At 40.6% G+C, this 27,157-nt stretch overlaps 1 protein-coding gene across 1 annotated transcript in view; it reads right to left on the reverse strand.

Annotated features, from left to right (window-relative positions):
* ANKS1B (ankyrin repeat and sterile alpha motif domain containing 1B) overlaps positions 1-27,157 on the reverse strand; it is a 1,325,415-nt gene that overhangs the window by 334,001 nt on the left and 964,257 nt on the right. Inside the window, 1 exon segment of the mRNA XM_043965259.1 lies at positions 13,269-13,421. Within this exon segment, the coding sequence (XP_043821194.1) occupies positions 13,269-13,421 (153 nt within the window).

Here is a 27,157-nt window from a genome sequence, read left to right on the forward strand (position 1 = left end):
AGAAAAACAGAGACTTTTCATTTTTTCTTCCTATTATTTAAAACAAAAATCCTCATTTTTCACATTCAATTGAAAAAAAAAGTACAATGAAGAATCATTCTTCTGGGTAGCATTGGGTTTATTTAAGGTGATAACTCAGGCAGAAAAAATTCATGTGAAATATTAATTGTAGGATTCAAACTGATTGGGAGTTGCTTTAAAATATTTCTCTTATAACTCAATTCAACAAGCATTTCGTAAGCTTCTACTAAGTGCCAAGAGCTAGGAATTTAAAACCAAAAACAAAACTTTCCCTGTCCTCAAGGAGTATATTGTCTATGTGGGAATGGGGGGGGGGTGGTGGTTGTTCAGCATGAACACAGATAAGTAAATATGCAATAATTTCAGAAAGGAAAGAATACTATATAGGGGAGTCCGGAAGGGTGTGGAAGAGGAAATGTTATGATAGAACGTTTCACCTGTGTTGAGTTATTAAGTTTAGGAATCTAAAGTGAAGAGAAGCAGAAAGAGTACATTTCTGGCATGCATGGCAACCTTTGCAAAGGTGCAGAGGTTGGAGATGGAATGTTGAATTTTTAGGAATAGCAAGTAGAATAGAGTGGTTGCAATGTATGGTGAATGAATCAGGGTCAGGAGGGAAAAAAGCCTGGAAGAGTTAGCTGGAGTCATGGCACTCAGCTGAGCAGTTCATATTTTATGCCATGGAGGGCTCTTGAATATTTCAGTAGCATCATCTAACTTAGGTTTTAGAAAGATTATTTTGGCAGCTATAAGGAGCATCTATTGGAAAGGGGAGAGCCTGGGAGCTGATCCTGGTGGTGATAATTAGAAATGATTGTGGAAAGGCTCCATTTGATTTCCTTGAAAGACAAGCATTGAATATAATATAAAATCCAGCCAAGTAAGGTAAAGTTAAGTTTCCACAATGTTACTGGTAGTTTTGTCTAATTTTCCGGTTCACAGTCATGTCAGAATAATATCCTCCTGTGTCTGAGGGGAAGACTTTTAGTGGCAAAGAAGTGAGGGTCCGAGAATCAGTGAATCTAGGTGATTTCTGGGGTTTGGTAGAGGCAAATGCATCTCAGAGGATGGGACAGAGCCATAACTAGGGGTTTTTATTCCTGGGCCAAGTACTGCAAACCATGCTCAAGGCAAGTGACAGGAACAGATCCTTTGTGGGAGGGGGAAGGGGTAAATCACCTCCTGTCATCCCAAGACTTCAAGCCTGCCATCTGCTAGATACAAAGTGCTTTTTTTCCTCTGATGCAGGGTCACAAGTGTGATCTATGTCTTCTAAATTCCTAACCTGGGAAAAGGTACTAGTCATTTGCCTCCATGATGACCCTGGAGTTGGTTCAACATGAAATACCAAAGACTCTGGAGTAAAGAGGTTCAGATCCTATCTCTGATGCCTACTACTTCTGTGATCTTAGGTGAGACACTTGGCACTCAGTTTATCCATCTATAAATTGAGAGAGTTGGGTGAGCTTGCTTTTGAGGTCTCATCCAGCTCTCAATCGATGAACCTCTGCACGGCATCATGGATAGAATGATAGAATGGGAGGTGGGGAAGACAAAGGGCTCAAATCCAGCTTCAAATATTTATTTTCTGCAACCTCAGCATTCTAATCTTTAAAAGGGGGATAAGTGATAGCATCAGCTTCTCAAGTATGGAAAGTGCCTTGTTAACTTTAAAGCATTCTTGTCAATTTCAAATATTAAACAGTCCTTTACAACTACTTTGGTAGCAATTACCCCAGTTCCATTCATGTCACTACTTTCTGCTCATATGAACTTTAGTTTTCTATGGATAGACAGATAAAACATTTATTGAGTGAATACTATGTGATGGCACTTTTCTGGGCACAAAAGCCATGTGTTATGGGAGATGGTGCTGTATGAAATAGGAGAAACAGAGGAAGAGAGAGAGAGAAAAAATGACAACACATTTGCTGTAGTTGAGACAACACTGGAATTCGAAAGATCTGGGTTTGAATCCTACCTTAGACATTTAAGAGTTGCGTGATCCCAGGTAAGTCACTTATTTCATCCAAGTCCCAGCTTCCTTGACTATAAAACAGGAATAAATAGTAGCACCTACCTCACAGGGAAACTGTGAGGGTCAAACAAGAAGGCTGATATAGAAAGATTTTCAAATCTTTGATCTTTAAATAAATATCAGATAAATAAATATCTTTAAGTAAGTAAAAAATTAAATAAATATTCTTATGGCAGAGAAAAAGAAGAGAGATTTAATTATGTGTTGTTAAGGGCACCTAACTAATTCACTGTTGTTTTTTTTTGGTGAGGCAATTGGGGTTAAGTGACTTGCCCAGGGTCACACAGCTAGTAAGTGTGTAAAGTGTCTGAGGCCATATTTGAACTCAGGTCCTCCTGAATCCAGGGCCGGTGCTCTATCCACTGCACCACCTAGCTGCCCCTAATTCACTCTTCATAATCCATAAAGCATTTTAATCATTCCTTTCAGTAAAATCATAGGCTTTCAGCATTCTAAGAAATGAGACAGCAATAAGTTTGGCCACTAAAATGTGTGCACCACTGAATTTTTACCTGGATAAATTTATTTAAATCCATATTCACCTAGAGCAATCCCAGCAACCTAGTGGATCCCATTAGCATATTATGATTGGGTCTTCCTTCCCAAGAAGGAAACACAACCTTCAATTTATCAAATGTAAAGCAAATCACTTTGTCTCAGTTCCCTCCTATGGAAAAAAAGGGGTGCTGAAATAGATGATCTCTAAGTCTCTGGAAGGTTTAAGTTCTATGCTCCCATGATCTAGAACACGGCTTCTTAAACTTTTTCCACTTGCGACTCCTTTTTGTCCAAGAAATTTTTACATGACCCTGGGTATGTAGGTATATAAAATAGGTTGACATAACCTTTTGACATTGCCAATTTTTTCATGACCCCCACATTCAGATCCCTATATGGGGTCACAACCCACAGATTAAGAAGCTAGGATCTAGAATAGAGGTATAAAACTCAAACAAAAATGGGGACCACTAAACCACACATCCCTGTGAGTCACATATTGACTTAGTTTTAAAATGTAATAATATTATCTATGTATTTTAAAAATCAATTTTGTTAAATATTTCCAATTACATTTTAATTTGGTTTGTACTGCACTCGGGAATGTTATAGTCCATATTTGACCCTTCTGTTCTAAACAACTTGAGCATTTCTATAGCCATTAGCTCTGGATTAATTCCTTTGGGGAGTTTTCATTACTTGGAATGAACTTATATAATAGTAGGATATTTATGGGGCAAATTTTAATGTTTATTTTATTTATTATAATATATTTATATCTACTTGTCTATTCATAACTCATATTTATTTAAGAAATTTTATATATGTATAGAGAATATATTGATTACATTCTGTGGCTTTATTCTTTTTTGGGGGGGTTAAGTGACTTGCCCATGGTCACACAGCCAATAAGTGTTAAGTGTCTGAGGTCACATTTGAACTCAGGTCCTCCTGAATCCAGGGCCAATGCTCTATCCACTGCACCACCTAGCTGTCCCTGTGGCTTTATTCTTAAAGAGTATGGTGCAATGGAAATGAGCACTAGATTTGGAGATTGAAGACCTGGGTTTGAACTCTACCTAGTAAATTTGGAGAAGTCCATCATGGTCAGTCAGTCAATAAGCATTTATTAAGTGTTTACTACATGCCACACGCTATACTAAATGCTGGCAGCTGACTGAGAGGGTTGGACGTGGTGATGAATGTTTTACTCATGTCAATTCCTGAAGTTATACAGGCCTCAGTGAAGGTACTGATAGCAACATTGATGCATGCTGACAGAAAGCAAGACCTTTCTGTTATCTATGGGGAAAAAAGGAAAAGAAAAGACCTGGAAGGCTATTCTTATCCAAAGGTAAATGCCAATTCCTGGAAGTCATGTAAAGCAATTATTTTGTCCTTAAATGACTAATGCTTCTGGGGACTATAAGCTAATCTTACTCAGTGTAATCATGTAGAATTATAACCACTGCCCTAATACCTGTTAAAGGTTAAGGTTTTGGGAGAGATAGATTCATTTGAAAACTGGAGCTGCCATTTTGTTTCCAGATCTGTAGAATGCAACACAAATTGAACTGAAAGTATATTTTGATACCTTAAAAGTCAGAGTTCTTAACCTGACCATTGGGACTTTAGTAAAGTCTATAGACCCCTTCTTAGAACAATGTTTGTAAATGCATAAAACAAAATACATTGGATTAATTGGATGATAGAGGAAACCAATTATATTGAGATAGTTATAAAAATATTAAGAAAAAAACCATTCATGGGCCCCAGGTTAAGACATGTAAAAATTGGTCAATATCAGTTATTAGGTTTTGGAAATTTTAGGAAATGCCATACTGTTGACTTGAAAGAAAAGTTTACCTCTGTTCAGCCAATTACCTTAAATCCAATTCTACAAAGGTTCTCTGTCCTTAACTTCATCCTTTGAAAAGGCAAATGTCAAGAATCAGCCCATTGTAGTGGGCAGAGTAGTTGAAGGTTTTAAATTTGTGGGCAGCTAGCTGGTATACCCAGTATACCAGGCTTGGAGTCAGGAAGATTCGTCTTCCTGAGTTCGAATCTGACTTCAGACACTTACTAGCTGTGTGACCCTGGGGCAAGTCATTTAACCCTGTTTCACTCAGTTTCCTTATCTGTAAAATGAGCTGGAAAAGGAAGTGACAAAAAACTCCAATATCTTTGTCAAGAAAACCCTAAATGAAGTCACTGAGAGTCAGACATGACTCAATAACAACAACTATAATGAAAAATTTATTTTGTAAACTTGCAGGGGCTCTCAGGCTTTTGTGAAATAATGGATTGGAAGGGGAGGCATCTCTTAGGGCTCACGGGCAATTCCTCATGCTGGGGAACATGCACCTTAGTGGTGGCTCTGCCAGCTGCCAAGGATAAAGTGGTTATTCCCCCACTATTGTAGGGAAACATGGTGAGTATTTAAATATTGATGATGGCAATGTTCCATTTGTCTTCATAAGACCTCCCCTCCCCTCCCCTCCCCTCCCCTCCCCTCCCTTCCCCTCCCCTCCCCTCCCCTCTCCCTTCCTCTCCTCCCCTCCCCTCCCATCCCATCTCCTCTCCTCTCCTCTGCTCTCACAGTCTTGTGAGGTAGACAGGGTGTGATTAGGATAGGTTAAGAAAAATAAAATTCTAGGATCATATTAGAGATTACTGGGTCCAACCTCCTCATTTTATAGCTGAGGAAAACAAGGTCCAAATAAATGAATGCTTTGCCCAGGGTTATGCAGCTAGTAAATAACTTGAGACAGAATTCAAGCCCATATCTTCCTATCATTAAACTTAGTGTTCCAGATAAGGAAACTGAGACTAAGAAGTATGACTTTTTGGAGGACAATGTAGCCAGTCAGTGACAAACCCAAGGACACTAAACTAGATGCCTTCTAAGACCCTTTCCAGCTCTTAATTCTAAAGTCCCATGTCCCCAGATCTCCTACTGGACCTTAGAGATATGAGGCATCATAAGAGATAAGATTTCTCTGAGATTAAGAACAAAGGTTCTACACTTCAACCTCCCTTGATTTCTAACTATGGATTTTGACTTTTTACTGGACATTTATTAATGAGAAATTAATTAATCAATGAACAAGCAAGCATTTATAAAGGCCTAGGCTACATGCCAGGATCTGTCTGTTGAACACACCCTCATTTTAAACAAACAAGAAAGCAAACACTGTCATAGAAAACACTTGATACTTACTAGCTCTGTGACCCTGGGCAAGTCACCTAACCCTCACTGCCCCACACAAAAAAATAAAAGAAAAACAAAAAACAAAAAAAGAAAAGAAAACGTAAACTCTAAAACTGACATCTATGGAGACTGGCTTATGGGAGATACCTGTTTATCACTGCAGGGGTTTTACCCTAGCTGGTTCTAACCCAGTCTGACAACACCTGATCCTACCTGGGGACGTTATGCACACCACCTGATGAGTAGGCTCATCTTGGTAACTCCTGTTTCAGCTCAGCAGCCAATCTCTTTTCTGGAATATCAGATTGGGCCTTGGCTTTAGGCTCCCAAACTATTAATTGTTCCTCTTCTGCCAGGGTCCTGACCTACCTTTTCTGGGCTAATCAAAGGGAAGGCATTGTTGTCTTTCTAGTTTTTCTTTTGGCTGATATAATAATAGTATTAAGGGTAACGGCATGTACATGTCTTAAGATTGAGAAGAGCAGCTAGGTTAGCATAGTGGTCAGGGTGCTTGGATCTGGAGTAGGCAAATCTGGTCTGGAGGAGTTAAAATTTGGCCTTAGACACTACTAGCTGTTTGACCCTGAGCAAATCACTTGACTCTGTTTACCTCAGTTTCCTCATCTGTCAAATGAGCTGGAGAAGAAAAAAAGCAAAGCACTCCAGTATCTCTGCCAAGAAAACCCCAAATGGGGTCACAGAGGTGGCGGTACTGTACCTGTGATTTCATTGGTCCAAGAAACTCCCATGTGAGGAAAGTCCTTCCACCAATGCAATTGAAATCTTAGTGCTCATTCTGGAGCATCAAGAGGCAAAATGACTTGTTTTACACCCTTGGGGCATCAGGTCTTCCTATCTTTCAGACTTGCTCTTTATCCACTATTACCATGGTCTCCTTGGGAAAATTATTTCCATTCTAGCCTCAGTTTCCTCATTTTTACAATTTTTACAGTCATGAACTCTGTGATCCCTTTTAGCTCTTAATATAGGATATTCTTCTCCTTGGGTCCAATTTTGCGATGACCTCTTCTTCTCTCTCCTTTCTCTTCCTTCTAACCCTCCTCTCTCTCTGGCTCTGGCTTTCCGTCTCTTTCTTTCTCTTCCCTCTAATTTCCCTCCTCCCTCCCTTTTTCTCTCAGGCAAGGTTCCTACTTGATTCCATCTACATACAATATTTGTTTACTTAATTAACTGCCACTTAGCTGTTTTTCTCAAGGAAAGACTTCTGCCTTGCCCGGAGTTGTGCTAGAAGAGATTTTTCAGCAAGCCCAAGGCTTCTACAACCACCCAAGAAGAAAGAACAGACAATTCACTGGTTTCATTACCCTGGGAGCTTAAAAGAAACCACTTTTAATAGAAACAAAATTGAACACTACTTGACACAGCTGTAAGGAACATATGGAACTCATTACCCCTAGAGTGTAGAGAAGTGGAAAATATAAAAAGGTCTTAAATTTATTGGGGACAGATCAGTAATGCAGAACCTCTGAGAATGTTAACACTGGATCCTTCCAAAACTGGAAGGGCCCTCAGATACCATCCAGCCCAGTTCTCCCCAAGCTTCCTTTTTCTAGGGATTAGGAAACTGAGGCCAAAGTGGGGGATATATGGCTTGCCCAAGATCACAAAGCTTCTGAGTGATAAAGCTGGGATTTGAACTCATGTCCTTTGACTCTAAATTCAGACAACATTCCTAAGGATGTGATCACACCACAGTGGCAAAGCAGGGATTTGAACCCAGGACCTCAGTACATTTCCTACTCAGAGATATCAGATGCATAAATATGCCCATAAATAGAATGGAATTAGATTTCTTGTCCCAAAACATGACACCACTTCCCAGTCTCAATGTTCCAACTTTCAACAAATATATGGTAGGCAGATAGATGCAAAGATAAATGCTTCTCTCTCTTGCTCTCTCCCTCTCTTTCCTCCCTCCATCCCTTCTTCCTTCCTTCCTTCCTTCCTTCCTTCCTTCCTTCCTTCCTTCCTTCCTTCCTTCCTTCCTTCCTTCCTTCCTTCCTTCCTTCCTTCCTTCCTTCCTTCCTTCCTTCCTTCCTCCCTCTCCTTCCTTCCTTCCTTCCTTCCTTCCTTCCTTCCTTCCTTCCTTCCTTCCTTCCTTCCTTCCTTCCTTCCTTCCTTCCTTCCTCCCTTCCTCCCTCTCCTTCCTTCCTTCCTTCCTTCCTTCCTTCCTTCCTTCCTTCCTTCCTTCCTTCCTTCCTTCCTTCCTTCCTTCCTTCCTTCCTTCCTTCCTTCCTTCCTTCCTTTCTTCCTTCCTTCCTTTCTTCCTTCCTTCCTTCCTTCCTTCCTTCCTTCCTTCCTTCCTTCCTTCCTTCCTTCCTTCCTTCCTCCCTCCCTCTTTTTCCCTTTCCTCTCTCCCTCTCTTCCTTCCTTCCTTCCTCCCCTTCATCCATCCTCCCTCCCTGGCTCTCTCACTTTGCCTTCTATACGGTGAGGGGTAGCATGTTATAATGAAAGAAGTCCTAAATATACAATAAAAAGACATGAATTCAGTGTCTACCTCTGCTGCTTCCTTAGATTCATGACCCTGAGCAAGTTATTTACCATCTCTGTACCTCAATTTCCCCATTTGTAATAGGAGGGTTAGACTTGATAACATCCATGATTCATTCTAGCACTAAACCCCATGATCTTCTAAGTATTTGAGACCTAAATTTCTTTCTCCTTCTTAAAAATTAGGAGTCTGTGAAAAATGACCCTGATACTTTCTGGCTATGGGCAAGTCACTTTCTACTGGAGCCAATCAAAACCTCTTTGAGCTCATCTATAAAATGGACTCATTAGAGTTTAAGTAGGATGAGGCCCCAAATGACTGAAATTTGGAGGATGCCAACATCACTTGAGGTCTCTCAGCACTTGAAGAAACAACTGAGCTCAGCATTCAGTTATCAAGAATAATTAATTAGAACAGGAAGTTGCCATTCCATTCAATTCAATAAACATTTATTAAATGCCTGCTATGTGCTAGGTACTGTGATAACCACTGGGGATACAAAAAGAAGCAAGAGAAAACCCCTACCCTCAAGGAGTTTACAATCTAATCTAATGATGTCTTCTCACTAGATGGCATACTGGGTGGCTACCTCCCTCCCCCAGGTAAGCTGCTCATTCCTAGCTGGCCAATCTTCTCTCTTCCCTTCATTCTCCTTAGCAGCAGGTATTTTTCATTCCACTTGCCCTGAGTTTTGTCTTAGTTGCCCTTGGTACCTCTTATTGCCCCATGCCATCTCTCTAAATCTCTGTTCTTTACAGAGAGGCCGCTAATTTGCTTCACTGGAGTGAACTTCCACATTGGGACTTCTCCACATCAGTGGGGTATTGTCCCCCAAACACATGCCTACAAACCAAGTTACCATATGCTCAATACATATAGATGTTGTTGATTGGTAGTAAAATCTGCTATACTAATATAATAATAACACAAGCATCCAAGCTCTTGGTTCATGGGGCACTATCAGTGCCACCTCATGGGTTGTGCTATCCAGTGCAAGTGACTCACACTTCTCCCCCCTCCCTCCATCCAATAGGAATAGGTAGGGGGAAGATAAAAAGGGAATCCTAAAGAACGCTGAAGTCTTCCTCAGTCTTTTCCCCTCCAACATGAGGTTGCCTCAGTAACAAGTTCTAGAATCGTGGCTGGAACCTGGAAAACTCCTAGGCCCACTACCCTCAACATCCAGGGCAGCCATCCCCAAGGATGGTCAGGGGAAAATGCAAGCTTTTAGAGGAGTCATCCTAGGGTTTTTGTAAAGAATTAATTGTTATTTGAGGTTTTTATGACCCCATCTTTTGGCTAGAATTAAAAAAAAAACCTCAGATGCACGCACTGGCCTCTGGGGCTCTGCAAAAGGCAGGGTGCTTCACCCACTGGTTGTAGCCATCGCCATGGTGCTGGCACCTCACGTCATCAGCACTTGCCAACGCCTACATGGGCCTGGCAAAATTATAATGATTGGAAGCCTAGTGAGGACAGTCATGTGACTGTCAGAGCAGCCAGCCAATTGCCTGGGGGCTGTGTGTGGTCAGCCTGGGATCTTCTCCCTTCTTCCCAGCAGACCCCAGGGTGACCACACACAGCCCCCAGCCAATTGGCTGGCCGCTCTGACAGTCACATGACTGCCCTCAGTAGGCTTCCAATCATTATAATTTTGCATGATCCACTAGGTGTCGGTGAGTGGAGCACCATGCTGTTTGTGGAGCCCCAAAGGCCAGTGTTCGTGCCAGGTTTTATTTTTTTAATTCTAGCCAAAAGATGGGGTCATAAAAACCTCAAATAACAATTAATTCTTTACAAGTTATAGCTAAGGATTCTAGGACTTCTGCTTCTCCCACCCCATGTTGTGGTGGTGGTTGCTCAGTTGTTTCAGTTGTATCCAACTCTCCATGACCCCATCTTGGGTTTTCTTGTCAGAGATCCTGGAGGGTTCCCCATTTCCTTCTCCAGCTCATTTTACAGGTGAGGAAACAGAGGCAAATAGGGTGAAGTGACTTGTTCAGGGTCATACAGCTAGTAAGTATCTGAGGCCAGATTTGAACTCAGGAAGATGAGTCTTCCTGACTCCAAACCTGGCACTCTATCCACTAAGCCACCTAGCTGCCTAGAATTTGTGGATCCATGCAGAATCCCCAACCCACCAATTGAGGCATCTAGAGTTTGTTGGTAGCTGTATTTATACCCAACCCTATGATAATAACAGATGGTGGTGGTGGTGGTGGGGGGTTACCCTGTCCCATTCTAGAACATCAGGGAACACAGCACAACTTTGCAAAGCATGAGTGACTCTAAACACACCTGCCCTTCAGTGGGGAACCCCATTCTTGAGAAGCTGCTGCATGGAGATATGAGACACATGGCCTATTTGCACCACTGACTGAATGGGAGCTAAGCCTTAGAGCATATTTGCATGTATCATATAAGATTCCCCCCTATAACAGATGGTGGTGAATATAGCAGGGAGACCAGTGCCAAGTACCCAGTGGAGAACTAGGATTCCTGCCAGGGGCAAGCCAAATAAAATAATGTAAAATAAAATAAAAAATTTAAATACAGTCTGGCTGAAAAGCAGGTTTTGTTTTCTCCTATTGCCACTCCAACCTCTCCAGAAGATAGCTAAATGACCTTCAGGCAGAGAGTGAGCTTCCCAGGAACTCACAGCTTTTATGGGAAGAGAAGGAACTGAGTGCAAGGAAGGAACTCTTCCCGACATCATGGCAGCAAATGAGATCAAACACCAAGATTTGTGTTTAAGTGGCTCTCCATAAAAGGGTAATTTTAATCAGATTTTCCAGGACAGACATTACTCCTAGACTAGACATTATTTTCAGCCTTTGAAAAAAAATTAGCCAGTAGTAATATGTATTATTCAACGATATTTTCATATTTGACATCTGAGATAGCTAATGACATCTGAAAGGAGGGCTATGGCTTTATGAGAAAAATTGACTTTAATGGTGGCAAAGACCACTTGTGGCCAGTTTGGGAAAATTATCATCTTTCTTTTAAGCTGATGAAGGCCTCTTTACATTCATCAGTATAGAAACATCTAAATTGGCCAAGTTATTCTCTAAAAATTAATGCTTGCTCTCTTTCTTTTCCCCATAGGATCATAAAATCTTTATGATGGAAGGAACCTTTGAAGTCATCTAGTCTGATCCCTCTTTTAAAATCATGAAACCATTTTGTAGCATCTCTGAGGAGTGTTTATCAGTTACTCTCTACTTGAAGACCTCTAGTGATGGGGAACTCACTACCTCTTAAGGAGGCCCAGTGCATTCTAGGGATGACATTGTTAAGAAAATCCTCCTTATACTGGGCAGAATCCTGACTCCTTGAAATATTCATAAAAGGCCAAGCAGATTAGCTCTAATTTCTCTTTCATAGATGGCTGGAATTAGATATATGGTTTCATTACTACGGGGAACTCATAGATAAGGAAACTCCTACCTAACCTGCTTGGGTCACTCAAAGGTCAAGTGACTTGCCCAGAGTCATATTACCACTGTATGTCAGAGGCAGGACCTCCTGATGTGGAGGCTGGTTCTCTGTTTCCTCCATTCATACCACTGCTGGATTTTTCATAGCCAATCCTCCAAACCTTGGAAACTGGCAATTATGCCTTTCCCCCATCCTTTTGCTGATTTCTTATCCATGCTATACACCCCCTGTTCCTCTGACAGATCTTGGGAGGAAGCTTTGTATAATTGAAACTTTAAAGATAATTGTCACAATGCTAGATTCAAAATTTCAATTTTGTTTTGATGTTCTCATTTTCTGGGAAGCATCATGGCTGAATGGAAAGATGACTAGAGAGCTGGCTTTGAAATAAAGAAGGTCTAGGGCTCAAGTCTTTTCTCTTGACACATAATGGCTGGGTGACTCTAGAGAAATCATTTAGCCTCTTGGTGCCTTTTTTAAAACTATAAGCATCATAGGGGCAGCTAGGTGGCGTAGTGGATAGAGCACCGGCCCTGGAGTCAGGAGTACCTGAGTTCAAATCCGGCCTCAGACACTTAACATTTACTAGCTGTGTGACCCTGGGCAAGTCACTTAACCCCAATTGCCTCACAAAAAAAAAAATGAAATAAACTATAAGCATCATAACAGATGCTGATCTACATCGAAAGAGAAAGAAATTGCAGGTCTCTTCCCCACCTTCCTACATGTTTTCATGTCCCTAGAAACACAGTACCTGAGATATAAACACACACACACACACACACACACACAAATGCAAGGGCGGGGGGGCGGGGCATACTATTATTTCTATCCAATTCAGTTACTTTTGTAGATTTATTGCCATTTATTTGATCTTGGTTTATCCACGAGTTTGAGTGTTATGCCAGAGGTTGTTAACCAGCATTTCAGTAAGGATGGACCAGTGGCTGTTCATCAAATTAAAAAAAAATAATAGCGATAAGATATCACTTCTGGAAACAACCTCATGAACCTCATCCCTTCTCCCAAACATACCAGTTTAGTTATAAGACTAATGAAACATCAAGACCACCCTAATCTCTCGAATGGTAGCTTTCATCTTAGAAAGTTAACAGAACAAAGAATCAAAATGCAAGCCTATATTTGATAATAAAGATACTATGTCATTTAAAGAGCCATTCTTAGAAATGTGATAGGAAATTGCTTTGGCCTTAGGTGGGGAATTCCATGATTTTGGGAGTTTCTTTATGTAGTGCAACTATCCCTTAAGAACTCTCCATCTGTTAAGAATATCCCTATTTCTCTAACTGGTAGCCTTCAGTTAATGACATTAAAACCCTGCTATGGGTGTTATGAAATGACAAGACAATGTGGGGTATGAAAGGAAGGAAGGTTTAAGTCTATACAAAGAGAAAAGAGGTACCCACAAAACTCTGTTCAAGTGTCCATGGGAGTCTTAAAGAACTTAGAAATCATTATTCTAAAGTAGGAATTCCATCCATCATGGGTTGCATGGTGGAGGGGTCATTCAGTGATTGACTTACGTTAATTAGCTCCACCTCCCAGATTTTTTTCAACAGGTCCATAGATGTATAGCCATTAATGAGGAAAGATTTGGTGTAGTCGCCCAGTTCAATGGAGTCCAGCCACTCTGCCACAGAGGTGGGATGATAGCCATCATGGCCGATGGGCCTCATCTGGAATGAAATTATAAAAATATTGTTAGTGCTAATTTTAACTGACAGTTTTGTGTTCTCACAATAGGATGTGTGCTGCAATTTGAAAATGTATTTGATTTGAGCACCAGATCTTTCTGGGGAGAAAGAATTAGGATGCAAACAGAGATCCTGCATATATAGCCTCTTGAGAATTTGTTCCTGTTAATGGCACTAAGCAAAATTGTTAATAATTCTCATGCTGAATGCCTTTTCAAATAAATGCATTTGAAGATTTCCAATTCAATTTCTAAATCTACCCATTCCCTTCTTTCCGCCTTCCCCCCCCCCCGCCCCGCCCCTTCACCACCCCATTTGAAAATACTAAATCTGTCCTTGGCAAAGTGGAGGGGGAAACTTTAGAATCTAATCTCAGGGTTGGAAAGGGTCTTAGAATTCATGTCAACCAAGCCAGAAGACCTAAGTTTGAATCTTGGCTTTACCACTTTCTACCTGTGTGACCTTGGACAGGTCACTTCATCTCAATGGATCTCAGTTTGCTCATCTATAAAATGAGTCATCTTAGCATCACACATCCAGATGGTCTGGGAAGTCTATTTCAGTTCTGAATCGATGGCCTTATGATGCTATGATTAGGCGACCTCTAAGACCCTTTCCAGCTCTTGATCCATGATGCTGAATGACTGTGATTGACTTCAATGTCATTTGGATGGGAAGAGGACTTTGGCCTCCAAAGGTGGGTATCATTGCTTGCTTCCACAAAATGGAAACATGCTCTGAAAAAGGGAGACATAGATTTGTGTGAGTGACTCGAGTAGAGTGGCCAGCGTGAGCTTGCTGAAACAACAACATGGTTCCATGACAAGGCCTCTAGAAAAGACTGATGAGGGTTCTGAGACAATGTGTTCTGCAGACACTCTGCAGTATGTCAGACATTAATATAGAGCACACTGGCAGACAGCCTCCCATTTTTTGTCAGCTATATACAGAACATTTTTTACTTTCTGAGAACAAAGAAGTGTGACAGCAACATAATGCTTCTGAGCTTAAATTGGAATGAGAAAGCAATTGAAGCCAGGGAAACTTCTGAGCTCAATATTTTGTGGGAATTATCCTTTAACCCTGATTTGAGGATTAATTTGAATTTTTGTTTGGGGAAACTGGTCTATTTTCAAGATGTGACAGATTTTATTACTTCGGTTATTGGGAAGGGCAAGTACCAGCTCATCACCTTTCAACATGAGTCCTTCGGTAAGATTCCCCCACATCAAGCAAACTGAGTCATGAGGTCCTTCTTCTTAGGGATTCACATATACAAACATAATTACTTTGATTTGCAGAGTGGCATAAATTATAACATTTTACATGGCCATATGAAATCACTTTCTGTTGAAAGAGGTTCTCGAAATAGTTACGAAGGCTGCAAAATGTATGTATCTGGCAGGAATGGCAGTAGGATGGGGAAGAGGAAATGCCTTTTAGTGGGGATTATGGGCATCCCCAAAGACCCCTGTGTGGTTGTATCCCTGCTCTTTCTGAATATTAAGAGATTAGTATGGGGGCAGCTAGGTGGCGCAGTGGATAGAGCACCGGCCCTGGAGTTAGGAGTACCTGAGTTCAAATCCGGCCTCAGACACTTAACACACACTTACTAGCTGTGTGACCCTGGGCAAGTCACTTAACCCCAATTGCCTCACTAAAAAAAAAAAAAAAAGAGAGATTAGTATGAACACATATGTCTGCTAGTAAATGTTTGACACCCAGTTCCTCCATCTCATTTACTCAATCCACTTTGAAGCTTAACCTGAATTATTAACATTTTCTCTATCACTTTCTTAAATCCAAACTATCCACAAAACAACAAATCAAGACTTGACATTTAGCATATGCCTATTTCCAAGGTGTAAACACACTGAAAATTTAACAATCAACTCTCAAGTTAGTTTGAGCTGATTCCATCACATCCCTGCATGGGAATGAGAAATACATATTGTCTGCATTTTGGGGGTATAATTTGGCATTCCTACTCCCTGATTTTCTCTACTGTTCCTTCCTCTTGGGGTTTCTTTTTCCTACCTGTTTAGAATTTTTTGCTTCTCTTTCCTCCTGTACCAATCTTTCTACTGATTTCCACCTACATATAATGCCTTCAAAATGCTCATTGTTTTAAAGGTTCGGTAGAGTCCTTTGTTCATGCTGGATTTTCAGCTGCATTTTTCATAAATATTTTGTAAATGTTCTTATGATTTATTATGTAACCACTGCTGAAGAGCAGACAAAACTTCTCAGTGTTTGGCATCTTCTTTAGAGGTAGAGAGCTTTATTACAGCAAATGCCATATATGTCATCTTCCTCCAAGCCCACGAGTGAGAGTCACAACCATTTACACCTGCTTGTCCTTCATGATTCTCGTCCACTTCCTAAAATCCTACCCAGAAAACTAACTCAAAGTTCTAGAGGACGTCTGAGTCTTAATGTTTTCTGGACACCAGGGCAGCATTTGGACTATCTTTCTTTTCTTTTTGTGTGTGAGGCAATTGGGGTTAAGTGACTTGCCCAGGGTCACACAGCTAGTAAGTGTCAAGTGTCTGAGGCTGGATTTGACCTCAGGTCCTCCTGAATCTAGGGCCAGTGCTCTATCCACTGCCCCACCTAGCTGCCCGATATCTTTATTTTCATTACATCAATTAATTAATTTCATTATATCAATTTCATTACCTTCTATGGCATGGGTTCTTAAGCTAGGGTCCACAAACTTGTTATTTTCATATTCTGACAATTGTATTTCAATGTAATTGGTTTCCTTGGTAATCCCCTGAATTTTATTTTATGAATTTCAGAATTATTTGTGAGAAAGGTTCCACAGGCTCTACCAGACTGTCCAAGAGATCCATGATACAAAAAGGTTAAAAAAAAGCTCGGTATTCTAGACCCTTTCCCTTTTGGTCTACTTTCCATGCACTCACCCTGGGCCCAGTCAAAAGAGATTGGGTTAGCTATCCACACAGGAAAAAATTAAGTGGATGAAAAATACCTATGGCTCAGACTATGACCAATCACCGGATAACTTATCAATCTCTTGTGTTAGTGATATTTTGGTGTCAACTTACATGTACATATTGTTTTCCCCAAATAGTGTATAGGCTTCTTGAGGGTAGGATCTCTTTTACTCTTGCCTTTGTGTTCCTAGCTCTTTGCATAGAGCCTGTCACTTATCTGCCAGCAAAAGATGAAAACTGAAGAATCATCAAAGATTGGAGTTGGTGTTCAAGGCCATGTAGTGTTCATTCCCCAATCATAAGCCCACTTGTGTTGACTAACTGCAGTGATCACACACATGGCATTGAAGAATTGACAACAGTCTTTGTTTATCTTAAATCTGTTTGTTTTGTTTGACATTTAAAGCTCCTCATAATTTGGCTGCAGGCAACCTTTCTAGGCTGATTACATATTTTTCTATCTCATACATCCTATGTCCTTGCCAAACTGGCCTCCTTGATATTTCCTGTATTACCATCCCCTCTCCCACTAGTTTTTTCTTCACCAGGCTACATATCCCTGCTACCTTCAATATGACATGATCTTAAAGCACTTCCTTACCCTGATAATCTTCCCTAGGGCACTTGAGAGCTTCTCAACCTCTTTCCTACTGCAGATGTGGGTCGACCAGGACAGAATGCCTCCTTGTTTTAAAGCCTATGCCTTTCTTAAATTAAATTACGGATTTTTTGGCCACTATATCACATCATTGACTCATGTTTGAATTGCAGCATACTTAATCCTCTAGATTTTTTTATATAAACTGCTATATAAAATAAAATAATTGTAAACCAGTTTATACATTTTATAGCACTATGTGATATCATCATCACCACCACCACCTACATTTGAAACTCAGCTCAGACACTTACTGGCTATATGGTGCTGGGCAAATTTCTTTTCTCAGAACCTCAGTTTTCTCACCTGCAAAATGGGGGACAGTCCTCTAAGGAATCTTCTAAATTGGGGCAGCTAGGTGGCTTAGTGGATAAAGCACTGGCCCTGGATTCAGGAGGACCTGAGTTCAAATGCAGTCTCAGACACTTGCTACTTACTAGCTGTGTGACCCTGGGCAAGTCACTTAACCCTCATTGTCACCACAAAAAAAAGGAATCTTCTAAATCAAAATCTATGGACTTCTGACCCTACAATCCCTCTTCTTCCACCTAGCCCTTGTGAAGTTGATTTTTTTAAACCAAGTGTAAAATATATTTACCCCTAATAATTAGATGTTGACACTATTTCTATCTATATAATCAAGAAATTGTGAATTGGAAAATGGCAGTGGTAAAAGGACAAAGAGTATTTTGTGATATCCTGGCTCAGGCTGGCTTTATAGGAATAGCAGGCCTGAGACACTGAGGTGAAAGCAGATCCTTGGAACTTTTCATCTCATTAGAGATGAGCTAGAGGGGAATAGGACCCTGGGCAGGGACTGGAACCTGTGAGAACAGCAGAGAATACAGGGCAAAGTTTTTCTTCCAAGTCTTATAGTTTAATATTGACAATGGGCTCATAGCTGGAACATTCTTTAAATGAACCTAATGATCTACAGTTTGCTTCACAGGTGACCATTCAGTGACTATTGGGAAAGAAGGGACTTTGGTGGTTGCATAAATCGGCTGCTTGTCTTTGCTTGTTCAGAAATGACCTCGATAATTTCAGCCAATCTCTGTTCCATCGAGGATCAAACACAAAAGTCTGTTGGGCATTTTAAAGTCTTGACAACCTGATACTTTCTTACATTTCCAGTCTTATACTTTACTCTCCTCAATATATGCTATGATCTGGTACCACTGGCCTCCATACAAGACTCACAACTTGAGATCTTGGGCAAGTCATCTCTCTGGGCTTACGTTTTCTCAGATTTTCACTGGCTGTCCTCCATACCTACAAGGCTTTTGCTCCTCATCACTTACATTCTTGCATTCTCTCATTTCTCAGTTCTGTACTACCTTGAGTAAGAAGGAGGCCTTTCTTTGTATCTCCCCCCTCCCCTGCCCCAATGCCAGCACCTTCTTCATGAGTTCAAATCTGGCTTCAGACATTTACTAGTTTTGTGACCCTGGGCAAGTCACTCAATCCTGTTTTTTTTTCCTTTCTTTCTTTTTTTTTTTTGTTGAGGCAATTGGGGTTAAGGGTTAAGTGACTTGCCCAGGGTCACACAGCTAGTAAGTGTTAAGTGTCTGAGGCTAGATTTCAACTCAGGTCTTCCTGAATCCAGGGCCAGTGCTCTATCCACTGCGTCACCTAGCTGCCCCTTACTTAATCCTGTTTGCCTCAATTTTTCTTCTGTAAAATGGATTGGAGAAGGAAATGGCAAACCACTGAAGTATCTTTACAAAACCCCAAATGGTGTCATGGAGAGTTGGACACAACTGAAATGACTCAACAACAACAACTTAAGATAAGATGCAGAGAAGGTGCTAACATGAAGTGGTAGAGGGAATTGTGAGTTTCTTGTATTCATGAAATTACTAGTCCAATCCAGATCCTTATCTAACCCTATGTGAAATGCTATAGGCAATGAAAGGCTGTTTGCCTCCTATCCTCCTCAGTCTAACAGGGTAGGTTTCTGAACTGATGCATAAGACTCATTGTACTTGAGGTCTAGGGGTTGGCAAATGGTATGTATTCAATATGAAAGTAAATAAGTATAAACAAGTGGATTAGATTACCGTCAAGTGACTTCAAACTCAAAATCCTCAGATCTTATGCTATGTTCTTTTGGCTAAATCAACAAAAGAATGTGAATGTCCATTCTGACTCATCTCATTAAGTTACAAACATTATATATTTTGGACAATGCATCTCTAGCCTTGGTACCTAGAGCTCAGATCTAAAACTCTCATATTCTTCTTCCTTCTGAGATGCCAAAGCAAAGATCCACAGAGGGATATCCCTACTTGTCTCTCTTCTCCTTAGTTGGCAGCCCTCCACACCACCTCATCCCTGCTGATGTCATTCTATTTCCCTCCACTTATCTCCTTTTCCTCATTTTGCTTACCTCATCACCTGAAGAATAGGTTCTATTTACCTTCAAAGATGTTATTTTGTTCTGTCATTTTTCAGTCATATCTGAGTCATCACAACTCCATTTAGGTTTTCTTGGCAAAGATCCTGGAGTGATTTTTGCCATTTTCTTCCCCAGCTCATTAGACAGATGAGGAAACTGAGGCAAGCAGTTAAGTGACTTACCCAGGGTCACACAGCTAGTGAGGGTCTGAAGCCAAATTCGAACTCTGGTCTTCCTGACTCCAGGCCCAGCACATTGAGCCACTTATAGCTAAATAATAGGTTGCAAAAAGTTGCCTAGATTTGGAGTCAGAAAATGGCTTGAATTCCAGTTCAGCTACTCATCACTGTTGGCACATAATTTATTATCTCTGGGCCTCATTTCTTCAACTGTAAAATGAATGGTGGGGAATGGGACACATAACCTCTTAGGGCCCTTTGAGCTCTAACTCTGTGATCTGATGACCTCATTATAATAATAATAATAATAATTAACATTTATGTTATGTCTGCTTTATAGATAAGGAAACACATTTTGAGTTTAAGTGACTTTCCTTTGCTCATATAGCTAGCAATTCTTTCATGTAGAATTCGAGTTTAGTCCTTCTTGACTCCAAGTCCATTGTTCTTTTCACTTCATTAGGTATCATACTAATATGCAAATGGGAGAGGGCTCCTCTGGACCCCTCAACCTAGGTAATTCATAAATCATGATAAGGATATGCTGAAGATAATAAATGACCATTCTTTGATCTTTGTATTGACTTGTTATAAAGTCTGTGATCTACAAGGTATGGATGTTCCCTTCAAAGCTGCTGATGCGTATTCACATGTGCATCTTATTTAGAGTGCATTACATTACATTTCATACAATTAAAATGTGTAATTCTCTATGTTGTCCACTAAGGTACTACTCCACTGCCTCAATGTGATATGGAAGTGACCCTGGGTTCTCAAAGACACCTCAGAGTTCATCTAGACCCAAATACTCATTTTACAGATGTATAATACATATTTGCCCAGTCCCATGCTATTTTAAATCTCCATATTTTTCTTTCACTTTATTGTGATTGACTCTTCTTTTTTGTTTGTTTGTTTGTTTTTTGCGTGGCAATGGGGGTTAAGTGACTTGCCCAGGGTCACACAGCTAGTAAGTGTTGAGTGTCTGAGGCCGGATTTGAACTCAGGTACTCCTGAATCCAGGGCTGGTGCTTTATCCACTGCGCCACCTAGACGTCCCCTGGTTGACTCTTCTAACTTTGCTTTTGATTAAGATTTTATTTTCTACATCAGTGACTTTTAGCTCTATGACTCATCTGTTTAGTCATGGGCAAGAATACTAACTCTGGAATCTGAGGACCTAGGTTCAAATCCTGTTTCTGTCATGACTACCTATGCAGCACTGGAGAAATTAATTTAATCTTCCTTGACCTTATTTTCCTTGTCCATAAGGATCAGGGGTTTAACTAGCTGACCTTTGATGATCCTTATGGCTTTAAATGTGATACTGTTAAGCTACTACCAGTATTTTGACTCCACCCCCCCCCCATCTTTGGGGAAATCTTTGGTTTTCATTCCTCCTTTGTCCTCCCTTATTCTGGGTTCAGTCAGTACCATGGACAGCAACTGACTACACCCTTTGATTGGATCTAGGCAGGTCCATGGTGAGGGGTCAGAAGATGTAGGATTTTAATACAATAAAATTTCATGGAAAGGCAAGTAGAATTCACAAGTGTCAGAAGATATAAAGAAACTCATTACTGGCTCCAGAGAGAGAAAATGATGACTAGAGATTCTTCACTAAGGGCAGGGATCCATATGTAGATGTGACTTAGTCAAAACATGTGTTTTCTTGCTACAGCATGTTTTTAAGCTGGGATGGGAAGCCTGGCAAAACTTTTAAATCACCCATTCAATCAATAAGCACTTATTTTGTTTTTGTTTTTTGTTTTTTAGTGAGGCAATTGGGGTTAAGTGACTTGCCTAGGGTCACACAGCTAGTAAGTGTTAAGTGTCTGAGGCCGGATTTGAACTCAGGTACTCCTGACTCCAGGGCCGGTGCTCTATCCACTGCGCCACCTAGCTGCCCCCAACAAGCACTTATTAAGCACCCAGACAGTATCTCTAGGGATTACAAAGTCCTAGATAGGAAACTGAAGGGGTTGGGCTACAGATCAAATTTTCATCTCTTTTTCCAGTCAAAGACTAGCCCTTTGTAAAGGAAAAAAATGATATAGGAAATGAATAGTGGTTTTGTGAATAAAAAAATAGTGTTTGCTTTTCTGGATTATACTTTAAAATTCTGGACCTATGAGCTTTTGTTTTGGGATGGAGTACTTCTCACAAGGACTGAGAAGGACACGCCTGTCTTCATAAAATCAAGAGAGGGTCAAACTAGTCGTAGAAAAGAGAGGAATGCACCCAGATGTTTATAATATCATAGATTTAGAGCAGGAAAAGAACTCGGAGGAAACCTACACTAACCCTCACATTTTACAAATGGGGTCCAAATTATGAACTTGTTCAAGATCATACATATAGTAAATGACAGAGTCGGGATTTGAACCCAGGTGCTCTGACTTCAAACACAGTGCTCTTTCTGTGCCACACTGATACCACTGTGAATCTATTTACTCTGGGGGGCAGTTAGGTGGCACAGTGGATAAAGCACTGGCCCTGGAGTCAGGAGGACCTGAGTTCAAATCCAGTCTCAGACACTTGACACTTACTAGCTGTGTGACCCTGGGCAAGTCACTTAACCCTCACTGCCCCACCCCCCCAAAAAGAATCTATTTACTCTGGGGGATATCTGGAAGGACATGGAAAGAAGAATAACAATGAACAAAGGATAAAAATGAAGAAAGAAGAGTAACAAGGTGCCCAGTAATTCAGAGATAGAAATAACTCAGAAAAGAGTAATTACTTGTGCCTTCAGTGTCTGCAAACCAATGTGCAGAGTATCAGAAACAAATTTAATTCAGGTTTTAGTATAAGAAATAGGGTTCATAGATATCATCAATACTTGCTAGAATGGGATTCATGATTGAAGTGTGGCAATGAAGGGGTATGCCTCATTTAAAAATGAAGTCTGATAACTGGAGTAATAGGGTGATCCTGCATTGACTTCCATTGAAATCTTTCCAGTCTTTGCCATGGAGAGCTATGAGCATGGTAGTGGCTGAGTGCAACAAGATACAATTTATAGAAATCAATATAAATATCAACATTTCGGCTAAGAATATCAGTAACACAAACACAGGTGATGAGAGATGTAACTAGACAACAATGAACATGAAAACAACTTTTGGGTTTTAATTAACAAGCTCATTATGAATCAGCAATAAGATACATCTCCCCCCCCCACTCCAAAAGCTGGCACAATCCAATTTACTTTCATTCTTCTAGGATCCATGATTTCATTAGTGTCACTTCCTCTTCCACTCGTGCAGCAACTTTAGAGGTCATAGAACTTAACCCTGAAACTGAGGCTCATAGAGGGGAAGTGACTTGTCCAAGACCACCCAGAAAGTGACAGAGCTAACGTTTAAACTCAAGTTTTCTGACTCCCTAAACCACTGCTCTTTCCAGTGTACTACTCTGTCCACTCTCATGGTACCTTTGATAAACACATTAGTAACTTGTATCTTGTCTAGAGAAAGGTAGCCAGGATAGAGAATGAGAAATGGTTTAATGAGCTGGGATATTTGTCCTGGAGGAGAAACCAACTAAGGACTACATGATGACCTCTTAAAATGTCTGAGAGCCATGACATGCAGAGGCTTGAGATATATTCTAAATTCTTTATAAAGTAAAACCAACATCATTTGTTGCAAGGCACTGGCAGGGGGGGTTAGCTTCACTATAGTAAATGATTTCCTAATAATCAGAGATGTCACTAAATGGAATCAGTCACTTTCTGGAGTAGTAAGTTTCTTGTTACTGGAGGTAATGCAAGAGAAGCTGAGTCACTGCATCTCCGAATCGAAGTCAGAGCCAGACAGGACCCCAACGTTTATCTATTCTAATCTCCTCAACCCTGGAGATGAAGAAATGGAGGGTGCAGAAGCTTAGTGATTTGCTCAAGATCATAGCTCGGGTGATTACTTATGGGAAGATCTCAGTACTGCTCCAGCTACAATTCCATGATCTGCCCCTTAGCATATCCATTCTTCTCCTCTAGTTCAGGTGTCCAATGCTCTCTCGTCTTGCATCCCTTTTCCCTTCCTCATTTTACACAGGAAGACACTGAGGGTCATAGAAATCAAATGATTTGACCAGGTCACAGAGCCATGAACTGAAGCAGTAATGTCTAAGCTTAGGGTCTCCCCGCTGATGACTGTTTTCAAACATGCATTTGTATCAAGGGTTCCTGTGATATCTACATTTAAAGGGAAATCGACTATTACTGATACATCTCCCTTTTCATCCCCCTTCCTTCTCTCTCACCCAAAGTGGCTTGAACTCTGCTTGGGTTTCCAAGGGGAAATAACTGCTGAAAAAATTTCTGGGAAAAATGCGCCTAATGGCTTGTAAATATGATTGAGATACCCTGAAGACTGTTTGCTAGTATTATTAAGGGATGTTAAGGAGTCCCCTGACCTTGTCTTTTTGAGTTGCCATATTTTCCAGAAACACTGGACCTAAGCATGCAGGAGGCCCTGAATGTGTTAAGGATGAAGCTCCCCCTGAGCTGTCATAATTTATTGTTGCATCCCAAACTAGACTCCCTGTGAATCCTTGGGAGGTGCTTCATAAATGTTTGCTGCTTACTTGATGTTTTTAGCAGTAGCAATTATTTGAAACACAACTGAAATAGAAAAAGGCAACCAAAAAAAGCCTTCTTAATAGCCAAAACAAATTTTAGAATGTTCTTTCATCTTACTCCTAGGAATGCCTGTCAGTCCTTCATTCTGAGCCCGTTTTCTCTTAATTTATATTCAATTTTAACAAGCTTGGTTATTTGATGTCTCAATTTATTACAGATAAGAAGCAGATGATCCGAAAGGGGCATGATCATGGGGAGAAAAGGGAATGCTATTAGAACTATAGAAGTTGACTGCTGTAAAAAGTAAAGGGTTAGGGGCAGCTAGGTGGCGCAGTGGATAAAGCACCGGCCCTGGATTCAGGAGTACCTGAGTTCAAATCCGGCCTCAGACACTTAACACTAGCTGTGTGACCCTGGGCAAGTCACTTAACCCCAATTGCCTCACTAAAAAAAAAAAAAAAAGTAAAGGGTTGGCCTTGTGATAGCCAAGGAGGAGGCAGAAAAATGATCAGAAGCAGATATAAGGGTTCATAGACTTCTGTGGTTTGGGGTCACAACACAGGTGGAAAAAAAACCCTTCACAAATCAAGAAAACCCAAGAGCATGACTCCAGTCATTAGTCCGGCAATTAGCTTTTCACCAGCCCTTACTATGTGTCAGGCACTGTGTTAAGTTCTAGGGATACAAAGAAAGGCAAAAGACAGCCCCTGTCCATAAGGAGCTTACAATTTATTGGGGGAGACAACATAGAAATCACTAATTATGAACAAGATATATGGAGTAGGAATGGCTGGTAAGCTCAGAGAGAAGGCAGCAGCCAGAGGGTGGGGCCAGGAAAGTCCTCCTAAGTCTTGAAAGATACAAGAAGCAGAGGTGATGATGGAGAAAATCCCAGGCTGGGGAAGAGTCAGTGGAAATGCACAGAGTTGAGAAATGGGGTGCTGTGCATGACAGATAATAGGTGGGGCCAATGTCAATGGATTGTGAACTGGAAAGACTGAAGGATATGAAGACTTTAATAATAGAGAAGTCTGGGCCATGTTGTAAAAAGTTTTAAATCCTCAAGAGGAGAGTTTCTACATCTAGTCATAGAGGAAATAGGCTGCTACTTCATTGCCCCTTGTATTTAATTTGTTGTTGTTGTTGTTCAATAGTTTTAATTGTGTTGGACTCTTTGTGACTCTATTTGGTGTTTTCTTGGCAAAGATCCTGGAGTGTTTTGCTATTTCCTTCTCCAGCTCATTTTACAGATGAGCAACTGAGGCAAACGGTGAAGTGATTTATCCAGGGTCACACAACTATACAGATCTGAACTCAGATCTTCCTCTCTTCAGGGCCTTTGCTCTCTCCACTGAACTACCTGGCTGCCCATTCACTGAAATGCTTCTTCATTGATTCATTCAACAGATCATTTTCCTTTTGCAGAGTTCCATACAGGAGTCACATGCTATATCATCTAAGTTGTACCTAGGAGGCCTTATTTACCTCTCTATATTAAGCTCTCCAGTTCACTTTTCTTATTACTCACATTCTGAACATCTGTGTATAGACATCATCAGCATTATTATTGTCTTTCTTCCTTGGCTTTATCATTTGTGAATTCCTGGGCATTTTAGCTGCTCTTCTTCCTATGTTATGCCTACAATTCTCTGTGGCATTTGGCTTAGTCATTATACGTGGGAAGCTTTCTTGCGTCCTCTCCATGTTCAGTCGGAACAGATTCATTAGTCACCAGGCAAATATACTGTATCCAGTTCTGATCATATAGAGGACATTCCCTACCAAAGGCCCATCAAATCCGCATCTTAAAGCCTGCTCTCAGAATACCACTGTCTGATGTTGTCTTCCTAGTCAGCTTCGTCACTTCCCATATTCTCCTCAAGCCTCTACCTTCAGGCATTAACAGGAATGAAAATACCAACTGTGCTCATAAAGGTCTTCATTTCCTGCCTAGTGGAAGGGTTCTTACACTGTGGTTCATGAACTTACTTATAAAATATTTGGACAAATGCATTTCAATATAATTTGTTTCTTCCATGATTCCACATATTTTATTTCATGCAGTTAAAAATATTTGTCTGAGAAGGGATCAAAAAGGCTTCATCACAGATGAAGGATTCCAAGGGTACAAAAATGGTGACGAATCTCTGTTCTATGGATACATAAAGTCCTGAGCCACACTCATGGTCTAGTGGAGAGATTTCAGGGTGGTGTGTGAAAATAGGTGGGAGAAAATGAAACTTAAAAAATATAATTGGCTTTCTTTGTAATCCTGGATTTTCTTTCAGGCTTCTAAAACATTATTCTGAAGAGGAGTCCATCCTAATCCCCAGAGAGGCTTTCTAAATTTCTTTTGGTGATATCTTTTGACCTAGTAGGAATCCCAAGAAGTGGGTAGCAGTGATAAGGTAATCTCATGGTCAAATGAAATAACATAAGTAAAGTGCTTTGCAAACCTTAAAGCACTACAGAAATACTATTATTGTTGTTGGTGTTGTTAGTCTTTTATAAATGCCCTCAGGAAATAATTCATATGGCCTCTCACAAGCCCTAGTTTGAGAGCATACCTTCTAAATTTTAATACTAATGATGATGATATTTATATGGTGCCTTGAGGTTTGCAAGGTGTTTTACAGATATTATCTCATTTGATCCTCACAATAATCCTTGTGAGGTGATTATCTCCATTTTACAGGAAACTAAGGCTGACTTGCCCAGGTTTACAAAGCCAGATTTGAGCTCAGGTCTTTCTGACTTCATCTCTAGTGCTACCTAGCTAACTCTGGTAATAATGATAAAACATTCTGGTGCCTCTTGACTTGGGGAAGACAGCCAGTAGGACTTATCTTTTCTTCCCTTGGCAATGCCTGTGGTCCATCATCATGATGTTTGGAACACAGGAAGCTGCTTTATCCAAGGAGGTCCTATCTCCACCATC

The sequence above is a fragment of the Dromiciops gliroides genome, chromosome 5 (genome assembly GCF_019393635.1).
Source record: "Dromiciops gliroides isolate mDroGli1 chromosome 5, mDroGli1.pri, whole genome shotgun sequence".
Lineage (NCBI taxonomy): Eukaryota > Metazoa > Chordata > Mammalia > Microbiotheria > Microbiotheriidae > Dromiciops > Dromiciops gliroides.